This window comes from Neoarthrinium moseri, assembly GCF_022829205.1.
Source record: "Neoarthrinium moseri strain CBS 164.80 chromosome Unknown scaffold17_Wmoseri_CBS_16480, whole genome shotgun sequence".
NCBI lineage: Eukaryota > Fungi > Ascomycota > Sordariomycetes > Amphisphaeriales > Apiosporaceae > Neoarthrinium > Neoarthrinium moseri.
The window spans coordinates 518,883-542,321 of NW_026055131.1; the positions used below are offsets into that span (position 1 = coordinate 518,883).

Sequence of the window (23,439 nt, forward strand, 5' to 3'; positions counted from 1 at the left end):
CCTGAGCGGCTGAACCAATCAACGTTGGACAAGCCATCACGAGCTCGGGAATTGTGTCCGTGGAAACGATGCCAATCAATCGATGTAGGTTTATGATATTGATGTCTCTATGAAGCGACAGCTAATTGATCCAAACTGCCAATTGCCAGTATGCGCTCACGTTGCGTACGAGTGCTCCGAGCCCAGAGTATACGCTTGATTACATGCATATGACTACACACTGCATCGCGCACACCAGAAGCTCCATACGAGGCCCAGGGATGATTTGACTTATAGAAACAGAATACTTAGTCAGTCTTACTTCAACTACCCACTTATAGTGGTTCCTGCATTCTGAGGCTACTGCAGGCCTGGGGATGTCCTTGATTCCGGCCGGACATAGGCGGACTTTAGTCAACTGACCGGCACACTAGGAATTAATACCTTCAATTTCCTGCGCTAGACACACTGGGAGCCACCCAGCCATCGGGTCGCAACTGAAAGGCTATGATAATTGCGAGATAGAACGATGAGACTTACGTCCCAAGTTGACTTACGTTAAAACCGCGATGTCCACAGGGGTGGGTCGGATTCGTATGGGATGCCACTGTACGAGAACAGGTAGCTATATAAAGGCCTTCGCCTGCCCTGAGGGAAGGACTGTAAACAGCAACAATAGAGCCACTTCCCTCTGGAACAGAACTTTTCGGTAATTTATAACTTCTGAAACCTACTCCTTTTAATCTGCCATGGATGACGCAAACACAAGACCGTACCACCTCCCGCAGGACGCGGTTTGGTTCAGTGAGAATAACCCACCGTTCCTATACCGCAAGAAAATTTACTTACAGCGACTCAGTCACTGGTTGCTCGTCAGGAATCGGCCTGGCCCTCGCTCAACTAGTTGCCAAAACTTCAAATCGAGTTGTGGCCACTGCTCGAAACCCAGCCGCACTCGCTGGCATCCCTGATGGGCCCAATGTGTTCAAACATGCCTTAGACGTGACCTCAATCCCCTCCATCGATGTGGCTCTACAAGCGGCCTTGTCCGAGTTTGGTCGTATAGACGTCGTGGTAAACAACGCGGGCCACACGTTGGTGGGCGATACCGAGGCCGCCGGCGACGAGGAGTCGCGTGCGCTCATGGACATCAACTTCTGGGGCATGGTGGATGTGACCAAGCGGGCCCTGGGAATCATGAGAGACGATAACTCCAAGACGGGCCAGCAGGGCGGCGTGATCCTAAACGTCAGTTCAGTGGGCGGCTGGGTCGGCTATCCCGCAGGCGCATTCTACCACGCGACCAAGTTCGCCATGGAGGGCTGGACCGAAGCGGTTGCGAAGGAGCTGCCGCTCGATTGGAATAGTGAGTTGATAATGACATACCTAATAAGTGTTCTAGAGGTTAACGGGAGTCTAATCAGTTCATCTCTGCAACATTGAGCCTGGAGGCGTCAGCACCAACTTTGCCTCGACGTCTCTGAAGCCCATGGCCAAGAGACACCCGGCTTACGCCGATCATAGCTGCCCAAGCAACGTGGTCCTGGGCTACATGGCCGATCCGCAAATACAAAAGACGTGGGCCAAGCCATCCGACATGGCAGCGGCCATGTACCACATCGCGAGCCGGGGTCAGCTAATCCCCATTCGCGTACCCCTGGGCCCCGACTCTTACAGCATGATTATCGCGGACTTGGAGAAGAACCAGAAGTTGTTCGAGGAGCTCAAGGATCTCAGCATGGGGGTCGGCCAGGCTGCAGTGGCTGCCTTCATGTAAAGGGTGAGGACTCTTTAGAATCATGCTGCAAGAGCATTATCGCATACAAGCCGCTCACAATAGCGTCGCCGATAGCCAGACATTTTTTAGTTTCCCAGGTACAGTGATGAAACCGGCATTGGTGAACAGGTTGAAATGGGCTATGGGAAGAACTGTCGATAGGAGGGAAACTAAAACAATGAAAGCTTCGAGAATGCATGGCCGCCAGCTGAGGAGTAGCGAGCAGCAGTCTGGAGACTTGGCAGAGCCAGGTGTACCCCCATAGACAGACAAAGCAATAAATGTTCTCGATGTGAACGTGAAGCTCGATAGCGGTACTTGCATTGGCACCATTGGATGCCGTGGAGATGAGACAGTTCAAAGTTCTCCCACAGAGAGCCTATGACCTCAACAACTCAACAGTGGCATAGGGACTAAACTCGATACCGGTATCAATATCAGGGATCAGGCTGTCAGTTTTCATGTTAGCCTCAACACGGATGCGCAGATCGGCATGGAGCCAAGCGCAACCAATATGCAGATTATTCAACCTTGATGTCGAGATGTCTGAGAAATATTCAGTGACCAGAGACCGATGCATCTTGGTTCCATAAGATTCGATGAAGGTGGTTGGGCCATGTTGATCCACAGGGCTGCTGATGTCAACGTCAGAAGCATGGCAAAGGGCCGTGGGTTATAAACAACGTGTAAGACGGAGAGGGCGACTGAGCCTAAGAGGACTGAAACTGAGAGCCGGCGTCCATCAAAACGTGCAAAGTATGCGCGATTATGCTGGGAAGTAAGGCGTTCGAGCACAACCGGCGAAAATGGGCCATAGTTTGGCGTCTTATACGCTAGCAAGAACGCCACGGCTTTCTCTCTTTGGTTCGGTTGAGCAGATTGTCCAAATACTTGCCAAAACCGAAAGTATTGGACCAATATACCTATCAGATCCTGTCTTAGCTCCTCACCTCACAATCACACAAGTCGCCTGTGCGTCTTGGAGGCAGGCAATTGTGAGTGATTGCAATCATTTACAATCGTCAGAAATTACACTAAGCAGGGTCGCGGAGGTAGAATCTAGGCTAACGAGACTCAAAGTAATACGATACAGCAAGGTGGGTGGTGAAGAAAAGGCCCCTAATGTAGTGTTGTGGTATGTACGGTACCAAAGGTACGGTACCTATTCTGTACCTAATAGCGTTTGGCGTTTTTCAAAAGGGCGTGGTATGGGACCAAGATATGTATCAAGCACCACCCATACTAGCAGGGGTACCGGTTAGGTGAAGGGACAATAGGTGTGCTAGTCGAGGTCGGGTTTGGGTACTCGCACGGGCCAACTAGAGAACCTGAATTTTGGTGTTGGCTTTAACGTGTTTTTAAGAAATCCTACTGCCTTTTTATGAGTTAATATTGTATAACATCCTTGTGTGATTTTTTATAGCCAGAAAGCGTGGTGTTGTAGTGTTACAATGCGATTTGCCCCTGAAGTCGGCATGGTACCGATAAAACTTCAGAATAGAACTCCAACGTACGGTACCAAGCTTTCAGAATCGCTACCAGAGCCTGAGGAACTCGCTCAAAGTTGGCAGCTCAGCTCAGACGATGGAGTGGGGTGCGATTTCATTCCATGGCTTTGGCACTTATCTATATAGAGTAACGACAACTGAAGTCGAATGGTCTGGAGTCGGAACTGCCACTAGCGGATCGACGCCCTACGGTCTGTGCGGTGGAGATTTTGGGTCTGTGGCATATCCATGTAAACTCATTCGTGCTAGCTGTGATGCGGGTTCTGCGGTAACGAACAATCTAGCCAACTAATGGCTGCACCAGTCGCACGGTGTCCCATGCCGTTGCACAACTCTGCTAAGTTAAGTGCCGAGTCGTGGAGTTTCATAGATACACAGTTTCCCTTGTTCCAACACGCAAGGGTCTCTATATAGTGGGGGGTCACCCTGGTTTGGAATCATTACACCATCGAACCCCGTTACATTGTGGCATTTTAAAACGCATTCAGAAACATATACTGGCAGAGAATCATCATTTATTTGACGCTGTTCTCGCCTAAGTTTATGTGATGGTCATACCAATCACGCGGTACAGTCTGTCGGGCCATTTCACAGCTATATGATAACGGAAGATGGGGCGATTCTACTGGTCCCCAAGCCTTTTGCTCGTACTATTGGTTCTTGTAAAGATATCGTCAGCCTCGCTTCCTGCTTGTGGGGTACGTTTTCTTTCAATAACCCCCAACGCCCAACCTCAGGGAACTCATTATCACTCACAAGAAGATCTACAGATGAAGTGTATTGGACTGTCCGTTGCGCAGTCTGAGTGCTCAATCACAAACCTGACATGTATTTGTAGCGATGCTGCAATACATGAGGAGGTCAGATTGTGTCTTTCTTCAAATTGCACAGTCCAAGAAGCTCTTGGTAAATCAGGAGATACAACATGTTTGATTCCATGATTCTAATGAATCTTGACAGAATCAGCGAAATACTCAAACGAGAAGTGTGGTGTCTCTAGCGAGGACAGAAGAGCCGCTGTATGGGTTCCTGGTGTGGTATTTGGCATACTCGGCTTGGTCGCCTTCGGATTGCGTTGCCTGGCACACCTTCTGAACAGAACACAACTATGGGGGTTGGACGATTGGGCCATATGTGTTGCCATAGTAAGTAATGTCTACAGTCTATAGGATGGGTTCCGATACCCGTACGCTAACCATTGCTTCAGTGCTGCTTGACACCTTTGTGTGGCATCTCCGTGGCAAGTAAGCATACATCCAGCCTAAGAGACTCGGACCGAGAATACTAATTGGAGAGTTCAGTTTCAAGACTAGGGCTCGGCTTAGATATCTGGGCTGTTGAGTTCGAAAATATCACAAAGATTCTTCATGTTAGTGTTCCCCTACTCTCATTGACTTCTTTTCTAACGCACCATGAACAGCTTTTTTACTGGGGAGAGATTCTTTATGCCACTGCACTCACATTCACAAGAGTTGCGGTTCTATTCTTCTACCTAAAAGTCTTCCCGATGCGTAGTTTTCAACTGTACGCTTACATTCTCATGGCTTTGACGTTTGCCTATGGTATTGGATATGGTGCAGCGCTCATATTTCAATGCATTCCCATAGAAGGTGCCTGGCGCTCATGGAATGGTGAGTATCATGCCAAGTGTATCAACATTAATCAACTAGGGTGGTCGGCAGCTGCTATCAATGTCGTCCTAGATCTGGCGACTATTGTTCTTCCATTGCCATTCTTGTTTCGACTTTCCATGTCATGGAAGAAGAAGATTCAAGTAATCGGAATGTTTGCCGTCGGTTTGTTGTGAGTTACATCCCCTAAGCGGTGGGTAGTTATTCTCAAACTGATACATGAATAGCATTACGGCCGTAAGCACTGTACGCCTGCACACGCTGGTAGAATTTGGGAAAACAACGAATGTGACGCGTATGTACCATTTCCAAGGTACAATCATTAGCCGAGGTCGAAGTTAATCAGAACTTAGAGAGCTATGTTGAAGTCGGATACTGGTCTATAATGGAGATCTCAGTCGGCATTGTCTGTGCTTGTATGCCCGCAACACGCTCACTTCTCAGACGCAGCTCCCCTTCCAGTACGTTACATTGTCAGAAGGACCATGCTTCTGCTAAATGTCATTCAGATACCCAATATAACATGAGCCGCGACTCGGCCGCATTTGGAGTGCCCGCATCTCAGTCTAGATCACTCAAGATTATGAGCAGGCAGAGATCTGTCAAGCATGAGTCGCCTAATTCTGGAGCTCAATCAGACAATGCAAGCCAAGTTGAGCTTGTATACTTTTCAAAAGACCCTACTTAGGGTGTGTCACACAGTTCTGGCCCATTTTTGTCCTTCCGCTCAGGATTCGGAGGCTTAGGATATCTACAAGTGTGATGTAGTGATGGCGGCAAGCTTGGTATTGAGTGGGTTGCTATACTCTTGTATCAGTACCTTGGGGGCTATTTTTTAGGTTTAAAGGAACATTTTAGCTCACACCGTATTGATCATCAAGCCTCAGGCCCTATGTCGTAGAAGTGACGAGACCTTTGTTGATGGCTGATCACTAAAACCACCACGTCAACCATGTATATTATAGTATAACTCGTACCATTGGAAGACATAATTCCGATAGACGACTGAAGCTTCACGGGCTTGTTCCACGGTTGGCGCTCCAGCCGCGCTTTAATCGATTATGCCCTTGTTTGTTGTGTGATATAGAGCTTCTCATTCATCTCTTGTCTATCGCAGAAAGGCTACACTAATGGATGCTACCACTTTGAGACGCGATCGATTCAGTGCCGACACGTTACGGTCGAAGTGGTGTCAAGTGTCCGTGACAGACAGTTGGCGGTTTGATTGGTGCTGATGTGTTGTCGTTTGCCAGGGCAATAACTGAGCCTCATTTCGGCTTTCAAGCAGGAGATACCGCCCCTCATTAACCATTAAACATGGCTGCCACGAAATTGACATCACTTGCGGTACGCATTCTGCTAGGGTGTTGATTGGAAGCCTCGTCATTGTCTCTGTGTTGTTACTTTAACTTGCACGGACAATAGAGTCACTGCTATATATCTTGAGAATCGTTACTAGTATTTCAGAATTCTTTCGTCGTGCCATGAGCACATAGTATGTCTTACAATACTGTATAATGGTTCAAGGAGTTTTGAAGCTTTGTAACACAGCGAAACGCATCTAGATCTATAAATTCTTCTGTATCCATTCATCGTCTGCTAGTTCCTTCGCAGAGCAGCGCTTTGACGGTTCCCATTCAACCATCTTCCTCATAAGTCGCAGAAAGCTCTCTTTGTCCCGTCCTTCAAGTCCGGCCTCTCTCTCTTCCAGTGAAACTCGATCGGGTAACCCGACTTTGGCCGAGAAATTTCCTAAGCATACAGACACATTAGCAAGAAACATTTAGGCATGAAGAAACCAGCACGTGGCAAACCTTCAGGTGAGAAAAATTCATGGCTCAAGCCACCTCGGGCAAGAAGATCAGGTGAGGGGTGGCCAAGGAGAGCGATCATCTCTGCAAGATGAGCCCGACTTCGATAGGTCTGAGCTTCAGGGTCCCGACCTGTAAACAGATGCCCACCCTCAAAGACATCCCAAATCTATTCATTAGATTAACAAACGCTGTCAAGCTTGACAGCACTTGAATGGACAGCTTACCATACATCCTACATTCCATATATCAACGCTGTAAGTCCACGGTATCTGCAGAATAACCTCCGGCGCGCGATATATATCGGGCTGGATATCCTCGACGTGCTCTGTTTCGCCAGATACGGCTGATCCAAAGTCGCAAAGAACTGGAGAACCCCATTCTCTGGGCATCGTGAGCGCGCGTGACGCGTAGATAGCTCTATCAGTCAACACCTTTCGCGGGGAAGGATTCTGAAGCTCCTCTTCTTCGAAGGCTTCAAAGACCGAGTCGTCCTGAATTCCAAACATAATATTGTCTGCTTTAATATCTGCAATGTGTCAGTCAGGGCTATACAGACAAGGGGCGAAAGCACAGTATTTACCTGTATGTATAATTTGACATTCCCTGTGTAAGAAGTCTAATGCCAAGAAAAGTCGTCGCAGCACAAATGCTAGTACAGGCGGAGGCAGTTTCAACACTGGGTTACGGCGCAAAAAGGCCGAGATGCTCTCCCACAGTGGCGGATGAACCAAACAGCGATGTTGCCCACCTGGTCCGTCAACGTGGAAAGAGTCTAGCAACGATCTGACGGCATTGTAGCCAGGATGTTGCTTGGAACCCTTTTCCATGCGTCTGTAAGTATTTAGTTCGTCATCCAGGTACTTCCCCATGGAATCGGAATTAACGTAGAGCTTCAATACGACATGGCGGCGATGACTGTGTAGCCTGGGTAAGCAAGATCACTTAGCGAGGCGCCATCGGCGCGTTAAAAGAGTCCTACCTAAGATCCCGTGCGAGCCATACGATAGATGAGGCTCCAAATCCTAGCTTGCCCACAATTTGGTATCGGTCTACGAAGGTCTCTCCTATGTGAGCAGGATAGTAGCGGGACGCGACATAGTCTGGGAAGGTCTCCTCCTCGATCTTCTGGTCTGGGGAGATCTGGGTAAAGCTTGTGTTGGAAAAGTTGAGTGGCTTCCACTTCCTGCGGAGCGGGGGCAAGGATCGCACAAGTGCTGCTATCATCGCGCCTCGGCCGCAGCGATTGGCGAACCAAGGCAACGCGGTAAGTACGTTGTTTGGATGCAGTCCGCTACATAGAATGTTGGTAACTCCATGAGAGGATATGCAGGTTGCAGGCCGCCACGGTGGGTCTGTACTTTGGCGCTCTGGGCGATTAACCGCCAGGGCGCTAGATTGTCACCGAGGACGAGTTCCATCTCTCTGCAAGTCTCTATCCCTCTGGCTCAGTTGATATCTTAGTCGACCATGCGCAGAATGCGCTATCGTGATATTCAAGGGTTGTTATAGCACGATAAGCGAACTGGGGATTGGCTGCGAGACCCATCTCGTTTGCTATTACGATTGTTATTTTACATAATGTTCCAGGCTTTAATTATATATCCATAGTGCGTGGAGGAACAACAGCAAGCTCGATTCCATGACCGAGTTGCTTAGAGCGTGGAAAGAGGCCAGGATTTGTGTTTCTTCCTACTTTGACTTGATTGCACGGTTCCTATTTGAAAAAGGATTCAATATAATAGACACTGCAACCTCCAGTATCTCAACATGTGCTAGCTGTGTGCGTACATGGATGCGATCCTTCCCGCAGCCTACGATCGGCAACTTGATCTTAACGTATGGCTGCGATGTTCGAGAATTAGTGCAGGTGGATAAGCACATGCTTGACGAGCTCATCGTCCAAACGAGTGCTGCGCCCGTACCATTACTGCTTGGTTTACCGAACTTCGAACCTGGATGATTTAGAAAATTTTATTCGCTATGATTGGATCCCGTATGTGACACATATCATGATGAATAAGCGCACGGCGCAGCAAGAACAGCAGTGCAGACAATCTCCAATGTGGTGACGAGAACTGTGCGAGAACGTCTATATTACAAGTGTGTGACCTTCCCAGCATGTATGTCTAGGGTATCCGAACCAGCAAAGAAGGAAATGAGGCTCTATATGCGAGGGACCAAATCAACAACCCAAATGACCATTTACCAGGGGGTTCCGGCTCTCACTTAGAGCATGTAGACGGCGGCAGCCAGGGCGAAGACGGCCGAGATGGCCGAGAAGCCCTGTCCCGAGATAGCACCAGAGGTGCCGGGGGAGGTGCTGGACGAGCCGGCGGCGGACGACGAAGAGGATCCAGAGGATCCCGATGATCCGCTGCTGCCCGAGGTGGTGGAAGCGCCGCCGGTGGACGAGGCGCTACCAGAGGAGGCAGTGGCAGAGCTGAAGGCAGTGGAAGCAGAGCCGCTGGCGGAGGCCGAGGCCGAGGTGGGAGTGTCGAAGGTGGTGGGGCAGGTCAGGTTGAAGCGGGCCTCGGTCGAGAGGTTGTCGGTGATAGCGAACTTCATCTCGTTGGCCGAGTTGGAGTCACGGAGGTTGTACCAGAAGGTGGGGGCCTGGTTGAAGAGACGGCGGCAGCCGACCTCGTCCCAGTAGTACTTGGCGTTCTCGACGCTGGCGACGGCCTCGTCCCAGGTCTCTCCGGTGTAGGGCCAGCCGGTCTCGGTGAGCCAGACCTGCTTGTCGCCGGCAGCGGCAACAGCCTGGTCGTAGGCCTTGTCGAAGAGGGTGCCGGCGTTCTTGATGTCGTTGCCCTTGCCGTTCTCGTAGTAGGGGTACTCATCGACACCGATCCAGTCGACGGCGTCAATGACGGCCTTGTTGGTGGCGTTGGGCCAGACGTCCCAGGTGTCGACGTGTCCGACGGGGACGTTGGCAATCAGAGAGTCGGCAAAGGCCTTCTTGTAGACGTTGATGAAGTTGACAATGACGTCGGGGTCGGCACCGACACCAGCCTTGTTGGCAACACCAGTGGCCGAGTTGCGGTACAGGTCCTCGCTACCGATGGAGATACCAATGATCAGGTCGGCGAGCTCGGAGCCGTGCTGGTCGAGGCCGGCCTTGAGGGCATTGATCTCATTGTCGATGCTGTCGGTGCCCGAGGTCCAGATGCCAAGGAGGACCTTGGTCTTGGTCTTGACGGCAGCCTCGAAGGCCTGGATGGGGTCGGCGGTCGAGTAGGCCTGGATGTTGGTGTAGAGGCGGACGGCGTTGAAGACGCCGGGGGCGCCGTTGAGGTTCTGGGCGGTGGTGAACTCGGCCTCGAAGTCGCTGGCGAACTTGGCCGTGTCGTCGGCCTTCTTGTTGCCCGAGTTGAAGCCCAGGTAGTTCTCGGCCGAGGCGACGGCGGCGACGGCGCTGGCGGCCAGAGTGGTGGAAATACGCATGATGAAAAAAAGGAGTGTGGGTGATTTGCAGCTGGGCAGGACTGGACAGGGAAAAAAAGAGCGTGAGGCAGTCTCTCAAAGTAGCGAGTGAATGCCAAAGTCGAAGTCCAAAGACGAAGGAGAGTATACAAGAGAGCTAAAGAGAGTAAAGCGGCTCGTTGTGCTGCAGAATCAAAGAAGGCGTAAAGGAAGCCAGCGAGAGAGCAAAGCCGCGCAGGGCCGGCCCCTGGGAGCCTGGGACCAAAGATCAACATCACGAGATTAGTCGCTCTTGGCAGGGGGACGCCGTGTCTTTGGCCCAATGTTTAGTGGGGCCGCGGGACTCGAGGGCCACTGGCAGGGCCTGGCCGCGCGTGTGGAGGGCGCCCCCTAGCCACGCTAGGCACGCTAGACACGCTAGACACGCTGGAGCCACACAGCACACAGCACCCAGGGCACCCTCTGCCGGTCGTCCCCCAGAAAAGCTGGCTTCAGACGAGCGGTTACGAGATCGGGTGCCCCCTAACTGAGGCTTAGACCTGGAACGTGCACGTCACTGGAGCCCTCCACGAATTGCGATGGGCCTCCGGGGCCTCTTCTTCCCTTCACGGGCATTGAGGACGTTGCATTACGGCATATCACTCTGCTCTGCTCTGCTCTGCTCTGCTCTGCTCTGCTCTGCTCTAACTCGTAGAAAACCTGGAGTCTGGAGATGCATCCCATGTTCCCTTTAGTGAAGAGACCACTTTTTGTGCCCACATGTCTCCAATCAATTGGCTTCAAGCTTAATGACGACTCTATCCAAACCCCCAAGACTGACCTCGCTCACCCCCGAACTTGGGAACGAAAGAAGTGGTAAAGGAAGTCAGGAGGGGAAGCAGAGAAGGAAAACTGCCAAAACATATCCAATCCCACCAAACCCAATACAATTGGTTTTAGAACGAATGAAAGACTCTCGTGGTGGTCCAATCACGCCCTTTATCTCGATCCTACCGTCCCTCCATGTGTGCTTCTTCGCTTCCTTGGGAGTACTACCTCGTCATCTGAATCAATTGAGACTCGCCCATTCTTCCCAGTCTTCATACTGGCTCGCCTGCCTCCGCCAAGTCGAAATTTCACGGGTTTGTCTCCGGAATCTGACGGTGAGCGTCTCTTCGCGGCTGATGAGCCAGCAACTTCGGAGACCCTCCGGCCAGTTCGCTGCAATGGCATATCGTCCGAGTCCACCTCAAGCGAATGATGCTCATGCCACAATATGTTACCATCACGCTTAGGCCGCTTCCGAAGAGGTGTCCGACTTTCTTCTCGCTCGTCGTCTGGATTTTCGTCCGAGCCGCTTTGTATAATGTAATACCTGCTCTGCCTCGAAGTTTCAACAGCTGCATTGGGCGACCTATTGGTGGTCCATGTCCTAGCCCTTGGTCTCGCCCCAGTCACGTTCTTCAGGGGCGAGGAGAAGAGTGGATGGTCATCAGAGTCGCTGTCTACTCTGATCGCATTTTCATAACTCCCTCCCCCTGCGTCTTTTCCCTCCAATGCCCCGGATCCTCTCAAGGGTGTGTTCTTCTTGGCCGGCGAATTGAACAGTGCCTTCAGTGGAGGTAAGGAAGCGTCCGAAGAGTCGGAGTCTGGCCAGTTATCCGGAAATCGCACAGACCTGACAGCTACACCTCTATCCTCCCTTACAGGGCCATTACCTAAGCCGGATTCCTCGGGCTCTGGTTTGTGATCGTTGTCCAATTCAAGATCGTCTTCAGTTTCATCGCTGAGAGAGTTGTCGATGGTGCAGTCGTCATCTTCCTCATTCTCCTCGTCCGTCTTGACGACAAAGCCGTCATCAGAATCATAAGACTCGTCGTTGTCTGATGCGATTCCATCGTCTTGACGTCCCAAGCGTTTACCGACAGGATTAAGCACTATACGTGTCCTTCTCGACGAGCTCTGTGGCCTTGTGCTTCTTCTTCTGCAAGCCACATACTTGCAGGCCGAGTGTCTCCGCAGTATGTCCTGAAGACTACGCCGCCACTTGTCACAATTATTCAGCAGCCATCTCCAGCGCCCTCGGGGCAGCTTGCGAATTTCATGGCCTTTGTATTCCCCGAACCAGACAATGGTAGACAGGCAGCATTGGGTTTCGTAACGCCGATCGAGGTATTTCGTGTGTAGCTCACGGAATCTCGCCAGCTAATGGTCCATTTAGCGCAGAGTGCCGGGAACGAGAGAATCGGAGTCTTACGTTGAGTGAATGAGGATGTTGATATGAGTATTCGACCAAAGCCCAACAATAGCCTTCGTCCAGATCCCGCAGCCTGGATCCTTCGTGTTTGCCAAACCACATAACTGTCTCCCCGGGATCACCACCCATTGCCTCCGCACTATCCACCGTGGAAGAACCATCGTCATGGTCATCATTTGACGTAGGGTCCTGCATGTTGCGTACTTTTCGGCTCTTTCAAACAAGAACCTGAGGATTTGTGGTAGGCCTACTTTGTGGTGGTAGTTCTATGGGCAAGATATGAGCGGGGCATGCATGAGCTCTGAAACAGATATATTTTGACAATCGCATGGAAAAAGCAATACGCCCATCGAACTATTATTGGTCAAAAGGCACCCGATCGATGCGATCTCAGGTACATGGACATGTAAAAAGAATATGGTGAAGAATTATTCTATCAGTTTGCACGGCTGAAGCAAAAGTGGTTTCAGGCCTGTTCTCTGTAACACGGCACACTGCGTGACCAGCCACAATGCCATCAGTCACTCCGTAGCCTATCCCTGATATCATATGTCGACTATCGCCAATTGAATGCCGTCTTTGACCCATCGACCTATTGCATGTTTTGATCAGACAAGTCACGCATCTATAGGGACGGTATATTATAACAAGGGGCTCTTCTCATACACGTAAGCGACTAATGGTTATGGCTGATCGGGGTCTCGCTGTAGGTTTACCATTATATGTTTGGGTACAGAAGGGCTCTTAAGCTGGAGTGTTGTAAAAGCATATATCGGTTGTTTCGTGTCCAGGTAATCATGGTACTCTCTTTCTAAAGATTACTATTTGGCACTTTCTCTGGATGACTACTTTCGTCATGCAAACAATCAGTCTATTTCTTATCTTGCCCTATCCAAACGCCGTATCACACGGCTTCCTTCAAGTTTATGATCAGACTCGAGTTCCTTGTTCAGATTCGACGATCGAACAATAAAACTCAGCAAGAAGACAAAGCCAGATATTCCCAGGAAGACCTGCCAGACCCCCAGAAACCCAAAGACATAAGAATCTAGTATCTTTCCCTTCAGAGGATCATCGTTTGGCAGGGATTTCAGCTCAGGAATGTATCCCTCTGCGTTGTACGCTATGCCGACTGGGAGGCCTTGCCAACGTAATTTGAGAGCCATGACATTTTGGAAGGTTGTGCTTCCAATACTGACGCCGACTGCTGTCCCAAATTGTCTCGAAAACCCATATGTAGCAGCTGCCGCCGCAACATCTCCAGGTTTGGCCAAAGCCTGACATGCGAAAGTCTGCGCGTTGAGCACCAGGCCATGTCCCAACCCCAAAATGATCAAGGTGACGAAACAGACTGCATCGGACACTTCAACATCCCATAGCAGCTCTAGTCCACTTGATAAAGTTGCCAGAAACCAACCTATCCATATCGTCCAGCGATAGTCGTTGAATCTACTAATGATGATCCCTGCCACTGCTCCACTTGGTATGAGGATTAGCATTACAGGTAGCAGTATCACGCCAGCCCTGATGGGAGACACCTGCTTGACCGATAATGCAAAGAATGGAACGTAATAGAGCTGACCATACATCTGGAGACCTCATAATTAACAATACTTTTGTGAAAGCGATGGAAGGAAACTTACAACCAGCCCTTGCACAAAGCCTCCGAAATACGTGATCAGGGAACTCCAACTGTGAAAAAGACTCCTTTTCAGGATGGGCTCCCTGGCACCAAACTCCTCCCAAAGTCCTGTAGCAACTAGCCCTACAGACCCAACCACGAGGGGTGCAACGATCCGCGCGCTACTCCAAGAATATTGGGTGCCACCAGCCGTCAAAGCGAACAAAAAGATCGTGAGCGATGCTGTGAAAAGTGCTCCACCAACCCAGTCAACACGGGCTAGCTTTTGGCGGGTTGACTCAACTCTTGGTCGGATGGTCAACAATACTGGGGTGACGATCAAGCCGAACGCGCAGAAAGGGAAGTTGAGGTAGAAGACCCAGCGCCACGTTGTATTCTGTCCGATCGCGCCGCCCTACTCGCGTCAGTGAGTACGCCCTAGCGAAGCCGAGTGAATGTCTCTTCTTGACGACTCACTATCAATGGTCCAATTACCAGGCCGACTGCCCACCCGAGAGATATGACGGACCACCACTTTGGGCGATGGCGAAGAGGAACTATATCTGTCAAAAGGAGGAGAGACACGACCCAGATGCCACCTCCTCCAATGCCTTGCACTGCTCTCCCTCCCAGCAGTGTAGCAACGTTATGTGCCGCACAGCACAGAATGCTGCCGATGGAGAAGAGCACCAACGACGCCATGAGACACACGGGTCGGCCAAATATCTCGCTCACACTGGCCATTGGAGGCATGACGACCGTCGACGCGAGCAAATACGCCGTGCCGATCCAGAACCCTTGGGTCGTGTCTCCTCCAACGTCGTAAATCATTGACTTCGCGTGTTCAGCTATGATTCGAGTCCAGATGTAAGTTCGAGGAAACCTACGCTCAGAGCCGTGACTATCACAGATGCATCCAGGGCGACAACCATGTTGATGATCATTAGTGAGAGTATGATGAAGAGCTCATGCTTCGGAATCTTCCACTCTTCGGCGCTCAGTCGTTGGGCCTCATCGGCCTCTGTCAGTGTCACTGGCACTCCATCTTCGACAGTGTCGCGCGGCTTCTCGACTGATCGACCGCTGGGTTCGTCTGTTTCGGTTGCACTGGGGCTTACATCCATATTCGAATTGCAGGATAAACTGTCGATAGGGAGAGAGCAAACAGGGAAAGCCTGGTTTGGTGCCATGGAGGACACTTTATTCTCTCTAGGCGCAACTGTGGAGCAAAGGGAGACCCGATCGGGTATACTCGGTGGCGTCAAGCCCCGGCCCCCATATACTCTCCCTGGCTTCGCGCAATCCAGGCGATCATTGGCTCATTTCGACAGCCCATAAGCGACTTTCCCCATTCGACCTTGCGCCTTGCGGACGGTGATATGTGCAATTGCGGCGCGGACCGATATCAGCAGATGAGCTCGCATCCCAGGCTCGTCGATGTCTACAGTCGGTGCTTAGCACAGACTTTCACCGCTACGGGACAATGGCTCGTAGGCGCCTTCTCCGAGACACCGCTTCGGAAGTTTTGGGGTATCACATGTAGTCAGACTCGATCGATGTGTGTGGCACAACAGCGTTCTCCGTTTCGGGCGCCTCTTACAGAATCTCGTGCGAGCATGCACATCTCAGGCCCAGAGCCACGTAGAAGGTCGGTGCCGGCCAATGGAACGTCAATAATGGCAGCTATCTTCCAATATGAGAAGCGTGCGTGATGCTGCATGGTGCTAAGCTAGGGTCAACATAGAGGAGACGCCTTTGAACAGGGCTTAGCTACACCCATGTCACGAGCTTTCCTCGGACCTTAAACCTTGGAACTACGTGGGACGAGGCCTTTTAGGAAACGGTCGTGGAACCTTCGTAATATGTGCCATGTGCCTCGATTGCAGGATATCTCGCTTCCTAACACAGGGGCTGGCACTTGCGTGGGAAAGGCGCCGTCTCATCTGCAATAAACACTTGAAATCATGCAGGCATGCCTAAGGAATATTTGCTGGGTGGTCATGGGAATAAGATAAATCCATACCAGTGGGACTTATCTCGTCCCGTTCCGTGTTGGGAGAGCTGAAGACCCCGGAAACCAAAGGGGTTCTGGCAGCCAATCAACGAGGCGCAATGATCCCGAGTCGTCGGAACCGAAGTCCAGCACCATTGACAGTGGGCCGCATCGGTACCCAATTCAACGGGTTTACCTCCCATTTGTTAAGTTACGAGGAAAGGCGTCAATTGTAAACTTTAGGAGCATGCAAATTCGGGTCACGTAGCCGAATAGATGCACATTCGTCGATGGTGTGACCCTACCGCAGGGTTATCTTTTCTCCTGGAGTTTCCCACAACACGGAGAACTGGAGTCATACGAAGTGTGGCTTAGAGCAACTTCGGGCAGATCAATCAATATCGATGACCCGTTTTACTCTAAAATTTTTTTTATTAAATTCTTTTTACACCTACACTCATAAAAATACCAGGCGTGCCACCGCTGTCGCCCAAATTAGACTGTAGACCAACTGGGCAGCTATAAAACTGAGGCCAACTGTTTGAGCATGCCACATTCACCGCGTAGCAATGGCCCGATATGCATGTGCGACAAAGTCAGGGAATGAATTTCGTGTTTCCAAGGAGGCTACCATGGTGGTATCATACAGTCAAGACGCCAGGTGGACGGCGTAGCCTCGCGACACCACTATACTCATCTTCCCATTTGCACCGAGACCCAGGATCTGCACCCCATTTCCGAGATGAGGTCCTACACAACTGCGAACAAGTAGAAGGTTGCGGGGCGGATGGAGTGTTTGAATGCTCCTGCATTAGAGAGATGGTTATGAGGGGCGGAGGGTTGTTGGGCTACGTTTGCAAGATGAATGACCTTGAAGCCATACGTCTGTGTTGCATCTGCCTCGGTCATAGTATATACTGTTAAGTCATGGGTTGGTTACTGGAGCTATCTCCTCTTGGCGTGGAATGACTCGAGAGGGTATGATTTGCCCGTTCAGCACTCTAATCTGATTGGCCAGCGCCACGCTAGCTGGATCTACAACCGTTGCACCGGCTCCCGTGCCGAACCCCGGACGGTTGACGATCAGCAATGGTATAGACCACGGCATCTGCGATTGAGCATACAGAGTATATGGTGCACCAGACCAGTCGGAAATGATCTTATGCCTATGAATTGGAAATTGCTGTTTCAGATCCTGTCGCCCTTTCTGGGGCACCTGCGGGATCGCGATTTGCCAGCCACCCCTGGAGGGTCATCCGAGTTAACTCAAGTGTGACGTCATGCTAGACGCATCCTTGTTTCCAACCATGTCGCCTACAAATACCTTGGTCGCGAACTCTCAGGGACACGAGCCATTGAAGAGCCACCTGAATTCTGTAGCACGGCTGTAACGGTTTCATTCTACGAAGATCTAGGTATACAATTCGACTCGGGTGGCAAAACAGAGCAAGATGAATATCGATGTCCCCGGCATCGTGGAGGCGGCCCTCCCCAAGGGCCAGAAGGGCAAGCGCAATGTCGCCGTCATCGCCGACAACATGAACGGGCCCAACCACAATGACCCGGGCTTCCTGTCGGACGACTTCCCCAAGAACCCGCCCAAGCTGTTCATCACGTCGGACGACGAGGAGTTTGACGTCGGCATCGTCAACGCCTGGCGCGAGGAGGGCTTCCAGGTCGAGTACCTCGCCATGGGCGCCGGAGGCAAGGAGTACCGGATGAAGCTGGACGGCCTGCGCCAGACCGGGTTCGGGCCCTGCGAGACCTACGGCATCGTGGCCTTTGGCGAGGCCGCTTCAATCTGCCTGGAGCACTTCCACATCCTGGACAACAACCCGGACTTCAAGCTCAGCTGCCTGATTGCGTACTATCCCACACGCATCCCGGAGCCGCGGGGGCGATTCCCCGGAGGAGTCCAGGTTCTGGTGCACTTGGCCGGCGACGAGGTCGGAGTCGTGAAGCGCAGCCAGATGGTTGGTATCCAGGGCAAGAAGCGAGTTACCCGCAAGGCGATCGACCGGGGCATGGGGACGGGTGGCCTCGTGAGAATGGCCTACACAGCTTTCAGCTATGACGCAGAGCCTGGTTTCGCCGAGGAGGACCTCGATGAATACGACAAGATCATGGCCGATCTCGCATGGGATCGCAGTCTCGCGACTGCGAGGCGCGCGTTCCGCTGGGACACGAACGTGATGGGAGTTGTGGAGGAGAACATGGAAAGTGAGTGTTGACCCCTTGACCACCCGTCATGTATTACCGCCGATACTAACGAGAACTCCAGGCAAGTTCTTCGCCCAGAGTGAGGGCAGGCTGATGAAGACCTACACTACCCAGCACACGCCTCATGTGTCGTTCATGTCGACACTGGTCGGTGGCATCGGGCACGCCGAGATCGCCAAGTTCTACGGCGACTTCTTCTTCGAGACCAACCCGCCGTCGCTGGAGGTGACGCTGATCTCGCGCACCAACAGCGCGGACCGCGTGGTCGACGAGCTCCACGTGACCTTTGACCACACGCAGGGCATGCCGTGGATCCTGCCGGGCGTGCCGCCCACGAACAAGACCGTCGAGATCATGATCATCAGCATCGTGACGCTGCGCGGCGGCAAGGTCTACCACGAGCGCATCTATTGGGACCAGGCCAGCGTGCTGACGCAGGTCGGCCTGCTGAACCCCAACCTCGTGCCCAAGAAGATGAAGGGCAAGGGCATGGAGCGCCTGCCCATCGTCGGGGGCCAGGCCGCCAGACGCGTCCTCGAGGGAGGCTACGGTGATGATGAGGGCGAGGCGGACAATGAGCTGCTGCCGGAGTTCTGGGACGAGGACGATGAGGACGACGAAGATGAAGATGAAGATGAGGAGGATGAAGGCAACGGTGATGAAGACGAGGGCACCGAAGGCGATGATGAGGCCGAGGACGAAGAACACGAGCAAGACAACAAAGTCAATGGGACTCAAGCTAAGAATGCTACTCCAGCGACCCACGAGAACATTCCCGAGCGGCCCAAGAAGTGGAAGTCGAGGAACAACACTCCCAATGGCCGAGGGAAGCCATCGAAGGCTGCGTCCGTCGAAGACGCGGAGGAGAAGGAGTAGTGGCCTTCCAGGGGCCAGAACAAGGTAGAGGAGGCCAGGACACCTGAAGGCCACCAAACCCTTCACCAGCTCTAGGCACCGCCCCCATTGCCGGGGCACAATCTCCAATACGCGACCGAGTTCCCAACCATTGAGGTGTACTCGATGACCTCCGGAACCCTGTTGCTGGCGATATGGTGCAGGGGAAAGGCCGCACCAATAGCGTTCGTGGCCAGACAGACACAAGTTTCTCGCACAGACCGGGTTGTTCAACCGTGGGACTTCGCTTTTTGGCGGCTTTCCACGCCTCTCTCTCCTCTGCTTCTTTGGAGTTGCTATTCATTTTCATTGGTAATTATCATGACTGGGCACCACTGTACCGGCGTTACTTGGACATAGGGAGGGGTTGGGCATGATTGTTGATGATATTGGACATCTCTTTGGAGTTTGAAATTATTATAGCTGATACTCAAGGAATTAGTCCATTCTCGCCTTGTGGTAATGGCATATATGTATTCGGGAAACAAAGTTCACTTTATAATCATTTCGATATATCCACACAACACCACCAGTGCAACACGAGAAACAGCAGCCATGTCCACATCTTGATCTTGGGACTAATGTGCCAAGAAATCATTGCCATTATGCGTATCGTAAAGTCTAGAGTCATGCTCTACCTGTGAAAACCAAGCCAATTCCGTAAAACGCCGCTATATGCCAAAGGGGGGTTCATTCATCATACTTTGCGTCCGTCCAACCGCCGGCCGGCGTCCGGTTTCTTTTCCACCGCCTTGGGCTTCTCCTCCTGGTCGCCCTTCCGCTTGACGGCGCCACCCCTCAGCGTCTGCCCCTGACCGGCGAAATGCGGCCGGTTGGCATTCTCTTTCTCGGCCTCCTTGTCGGCATCCGTCTTGACTGGCGTGATGTCGTACCCGAAGAACAGCTTGTTGGGCGGGAGACGCAGCGGCATGGGACCGTTCGTCCGCCGGAGGGGTTGGGGCGGCGCGTTGGTCGAGGTGCCGGCCACGGGGGTCGACGGCTTGGGCGTGGGCGCCTTTGCGCCCTTCTTGGCGTTCAGCTTGTGGCCCTCGCTGATGAAATGTGACGAGACGGCGCGGGCGCCCGCGGCAGCGGCGGTGGCGCTGGGCTTCATGGCATCGTAGTTAATATCCTGCGCCATAGTTCCCTGGCTATGGAGCAGTCCACCAGCCGGCAGTCCACCCTTTGTGCTCCGCGGCGTGCTGGTGCCGCTCCCCGTGCGCCGCTCCGGCTCGACGTAGCCGACGGGCGGGGCGAAGTCGACGGAGACATCGGTCTCGATCATACTGACGCCCATCTTCTCGGTCTCGGGTTTCACCTCGAGCACGGCGATGTCGTAGACCTCGTCGTTGTACTTGAAGTTGAAGACGTCGCCGCGGGTGAGGGTGGCAAAGTTGCGGAAGGCGCGCTCGAGCACGGCCTTGGGGTCGCTGATCTCGAGGAAGTTGACGGACTGGGGCTGCAGCTTGACCAGCTTGGCGGGGGACAGCGAGGTGGACTTGATCTGGACCATGTCGCCGACGTCGAGCTGCAGGGTCTGCATCATCCACTGGGGCAGGTAGGCGCGGCCCTCCTCGGCGGTGAACTCGAGCACGCCGGCGTGGGAGTGGCGCTCCTTCTCGCCGTTGACCAGCTCGAGGGTCAGGGGCCACTGGACGTGCAGCTTGGAGATCTTGTTGAGGGCCGAGACGGGCAGCAGGATCTTGGAGCCGTAGTTGAGGTCGGGGCGCTCGGCGCCGGGGGCCATGACGACCGGGTAGCAGCGGAAGTACTCGTCGAAGCGCATCATCCTGCTGGACATGCCGGACCGCGCCATGTTGAACATCTGCTGCGGGTCGTCGGGGTCGTAGGCGCCAAACCCTGGGTTGAACTTTGGGGGGAGGTCAGTGAAGAAGGCGGACGGCGGAGAGACTGTGCGCCTGTGCTTACCATTTTGGATTCTCTTGAGGTCTTGAGGGGCTTGGGGGGTTCGGGAATGGGACAAGAGAGGCAGGTAAGGGCGTCCAAGATGTGTGTCTGTCACGTTGGTATGTGTTACCGTCGGTTGATTTACATACAGCGATAAGTCCAAGTGGGATGCAGCTCCCAGCTTCCAGAGCTGCCCACTAAGCCGCCCCAGACCCAAGGCACCAGCTGCGCGTCGCTGATGACGAAAGACCCCCCCAGGGGCCCAAAGTCTCCCGCAACGCCATGCCGAGGATAAGCCGGCCTGACAACGACATTCCCAACTTACACCAGAGCATATGCGCACTGGAATGACTCTCAAGCAGTATGATGCTTGGATTCAATACATCTAGAATTTATTTCATGTGACCTATGGCCTTATCGGCGAAGTAGCCAAGTGTGTTGTGTGAACTGCCACGATTTCAGTAACTATAGATCACCAAGCCAGCTCGCTGCAACCTTCACACCACCCTCTAGCGCTGTACGACCCTCAAGCTCTAACTGGAGGCCGGGGAGCTAACTCCAAACCCCACTGAAGCTTTCGTAGGATAGCAGCTGGGTAGCTTCTGAAGTGCTTCCAACCGCCAACACCGTCACTCCTTGGCCCTGACCTGCATCCATAACACTCGATTCACCACCATGTCTTCCAGGTTCGGCGCCGCGCGCCCGAAGCGTGCCGGCGAGAGCTATGCGCGCGCACACCATGCTGAGACCGGGCCCGACGCCAAGAAGGTCAAGTTCGACATGCGCAATCCCTCTGCGCTCGCCACAAATGAAGAGGACGAAGCCCCGGACGCCTTCCTGGAAGCAGACGCAGAGGTCATTCGCGGGAGCGCCGCCACCAAGCGAGGTGCGGTCAACATTGACGGCTACGACTCCGACTCGGACCGCGAGGAGCTCGGCAGCAACAGGGTCAAGAACAAGCCCGAGAAGAACGTCGACGATGTGGACGACATGTTTGCCGACGAAGACGGCGACGAGAAGGACGACGAGGTCGACTACAGTACCGGCAAGAAGAGCAAGGAGGTCAGATTCCTCGACAACCGCGAGATCGAGGGCCAAGACCTGAGATCCCAGGGTGGTGGCCGGGTTCGGTTGGACGATGAGGAGTCGTCCGACGACGACGAAGAGGCTGTCCAACTCGCCATTCAGGAGGAGGACGTCGATGAGGAGGTCGGCGCTGGCGGTCTCAAGAAACATGCCCCCAAGGTCGAGGCCTTCAATCTCAAGGCGGAGGCGGAGGAGGGCCGATTCGACGAGGCCGGTAACTTTGTGCGCAATGCCGCCGACCGAGATGCCCAGCATGATCGCTGGCTGGAGGGTGTCAGCAAGAAGGAGATGAAGAAGGCCGCAGAGGCTCACGAGAAGCGCGAGGCCGAGCTGCGCCAGAAGAGGCGGGAAGATGACGACATTCTGACTTCAGATCTATTACACGCCCTCATCCTCCGGCTGGAACCTAGTGAAACTGCGCTGGAGGCTCTGGCAAGACTCGGCAAGGGCCAGACAAAACCCAAGAAACTCCCCAAATGGAAGCAGAAGAAACAGAAACAGAAGGATGATACCATGGATGTCGATGGGGAGAAGGAAAAGGAGGACCCCGAGCAGACTCGCATCAAGGAGGCCATCAACGCCATCACTGATGCGGCAGACAAGCTGCTGGGCAGAGACCGGCCAGATATCTACGACCGCGAACGTGAGCTGCTGATTCGGGAGTGGAGCAAGGAGACGCAAGAACGTTGGGTCGAACCGGAACCAAAAGCAGACGAGGAGAACACGAGTCAGATGTGGGAGTTCCGCTGGATAGACGGCAGGGACGATGCCGCCAAGCAGGGACCGTACGACAGTCCAACCATGAAAGCGTGGCAAGACGCAGGATACTTCGGGGAGGGGGTGGAATTCCGAGCAGTAGGAGACGAGTCTTGGTCGCGCGTTGTCAACTTCGTATGACAGTTTTGAGGGGACAAATCGTATGTGCAGATTACTCGCCAGCTTGCTCCAAGTAAGAGTAGTGGCGAGGACCGGTCGAGGTGATTCCATCTTCTGGGCTTTCTAGCCGAGACGAACTCATGAATCGACTCCATCCCGTGTTGAGGGGCCAGGTACTACATGCCGAATGCTACGGAACCAACGCGAACGAGCGCTGCCTTGTCAACGGGACTGAGGGAGTGAGGGCACAGGTTGCGTTACCCCATGCCCCTCGATAGCAACGAGATAGACGCGATCGCGTATAACTATACCGTGCCAACCAGCCCGTTGCCATGATTTCGCGTCGTAATGGACACCAGACCCCTCAAAAGTCCTGATCACATACTTCTTCTCATGCTACATGTGCTACACCTCTACTGTCACCGCTCCCAGCCTACTTGGCATTCCGTGTTGTTCCCTAGGCTTTCTTGTCA

At 52.9% G+C, this 23,439-nt stretch overlaps 9 protein-coding genes across 9 annotated transcripts; 4 read left to right on the forward strand and 5 right to left on the reverse strand.

Annotated features, from left to right (window-relative positions):
• Window positions 1-728: 728 nt before the first annotated feature.
• JN550_005594 (uncharacterized protein) lies at window positions 729-1,756 on the forward strand (the record flags this gene model as incomplete). Its single annotated transcript, XM_049317239.1, has 3 exons — window positions 729-783; window positions 839-1,345; window positions 1,404-1,756. The coding sequence occupies 3 exons, from the start codon at window positions 729-731 to the stop codon at window positions 1,754-1,756; spliced, it is 915 nt and encodes a 304-aa protein (XP_049172607.1).
• Window positions 1,757-3,875: 2,119 nt separating this feature from the next.
• JN550_005595 (uncharacterized protein) lies at window positions 3,876-5,583 on the forward strand (the record flags this gene model as incomplete). Its single annotated transcript, XM_049317240.1, has 10 exons — window positions 3,876-3,962; window positions 4,035-4,051; window positions 4,103-4,170; window positions 4,225-4,409; window positions 4,472-4,508; window positions 4,566-4,633; window positions 4,685-5,067; window positions 5,123-5,190; window positions 5,249-5,356; window positions 5,405-5,583. 10 exons carry the CDS (start codon window positions 3,876-3,878, stop codon window positions 5,581-5,583), a joined length of 1,200 nt encoding a protein of 399 aa, XP_049172608.1.
• Window positions 5,584-6,462: 879 nt separating this feature from the next.
• JN550_005596 (uncharacterized protein) lies at window positions 6,463-7,933 on the reverse strand (the record flags this gene model as incomplete). Its single annotated transcript, XM_049317241.1, has 5 exons — window positions 6,463-6,647; window positions 6,710-6,875; window positions 6,934-7,235; window positions 7,290-7,633; window positions 7,689-7,933. 5 exons carry the CDS (start codon window positions 7,931-7,933, stop codon window positions 6,463-6,465), a joined length of 1,242 nt encoding a protein of 413 aa, XP_049172609.1.
• A 1,002-nt stretch (window positions 7,934-8,935) lies between these two features.
• Window positions 8,936-10,153, reverse strand: JN550_005597 (uncharacterized protein; the record flags this gene model as incomplete). The annotated part of the gene is made up of 1 exon (XM_049317242.1): window positions 8,936-10,153. The coding sequence occupies one exon, from the start codon at window positions 10,151-10,153 to the stop codon at window positions 8,936-8,938; it is 1,218 nt and encodes a 405-aa protein (XP_049172610.1).
• Window positions 10,154-11,110: 957 nt separating this feature from the next.
• JN550_005598 (uncharacterized protein) lies at window positions 11,111-12,563 on the reverse strand (the record flags this gene model as incomplete). Its single annotated transcript, XM_049317243.1, has 2 exons — window positions 11,111-12,157; window positions 12,369-12,563. The coding sequence occupies 2 exons, from the start codon at window positions 12,561-12,563 to the stop codon at window positions 11,111-11,113; spliced, it is 1,242 nt and encodes a 413-aa protein (XP_049172611.1).
• Window positions 12,564-13,246: 683 nt separating this feature from the next.
• JN550_005599 (uncharacterized protein) lies at window positions 13,247-15,113 on the reverse strand (the record flags this gene model as incomplete). Its single annotated transcript, XM_049317244.1, has 4 exons — window positions 13,247-13,957; window positions 14,012-14,404; window positions 14,467-14,823; window positions 14,877-15,113. The coding sequence occupies 4 exons, from the start codon at window positions 15,111-15,113 to the stop codon at window positions 13,247-13,249; spliced, it is 1,698 nt and encodes a 565-aa protein (XP_049172612.1).
• Window positions 15,114-17,433: 2,320 nt separating this feature from the next.
• JN550_005600 (uncharacterized protein) lies at window positions 17,434-19,078 on the forward strand (the record flags this gene model as incomplete). The annotated part of the gene is made up of 2 exons (XM_049317245.1): window positions 17,434-18,202; window positions 18,264-19,078. The coding sequence occupies 2 exons, from the start codon at window positions 17,434-17,436 to the stop codon at window positions 19,076-19,078; spliced, it is 1,584 nt and encodes a 527-aa protein (XP_049172613.1).
• A 715-nt stretch (window positions 19,079-19,793) lies between these two features.
• JN550_005601 (uncharacterized protein) lies at window positions 19,794-21,028 on the reverse strand (the record flags this gene model as incomplete). The annotated part of the gene is made up of 2 exons (XM_049317246.1): window positions 19,794-20,966; window positions 21,026-21,028. The coding sequence occupies 2 exons, from the start codon at window positions 21,026-21,028 to the stop codon at window positions 19,794-19,796; spliced, it is 1,176 nt and encodes a 391-aa protein (XP_049172614.1).
• Window positions 21,029-21,679: 651 nt separating this feature from the next.
• On the forward strand, window positions 21,680-22,987 carry JN550_005602 (uncharacterized protein; the record flags this gene model as incomplete). The annotated part of the gene is made up of 1 exon (XM_049317247.1): window positions 21,680-22,987. The coding sequence occupies one exon, from the start codon at window positions 21,680-21,682 to the stop codon at window positions 22,985-22,987; it is 1,308 nt and encodes a 435-aa protein (XP_049172615.1).
• Window positions 22,988-23,439: the final 452 nt, after the last annotated feature.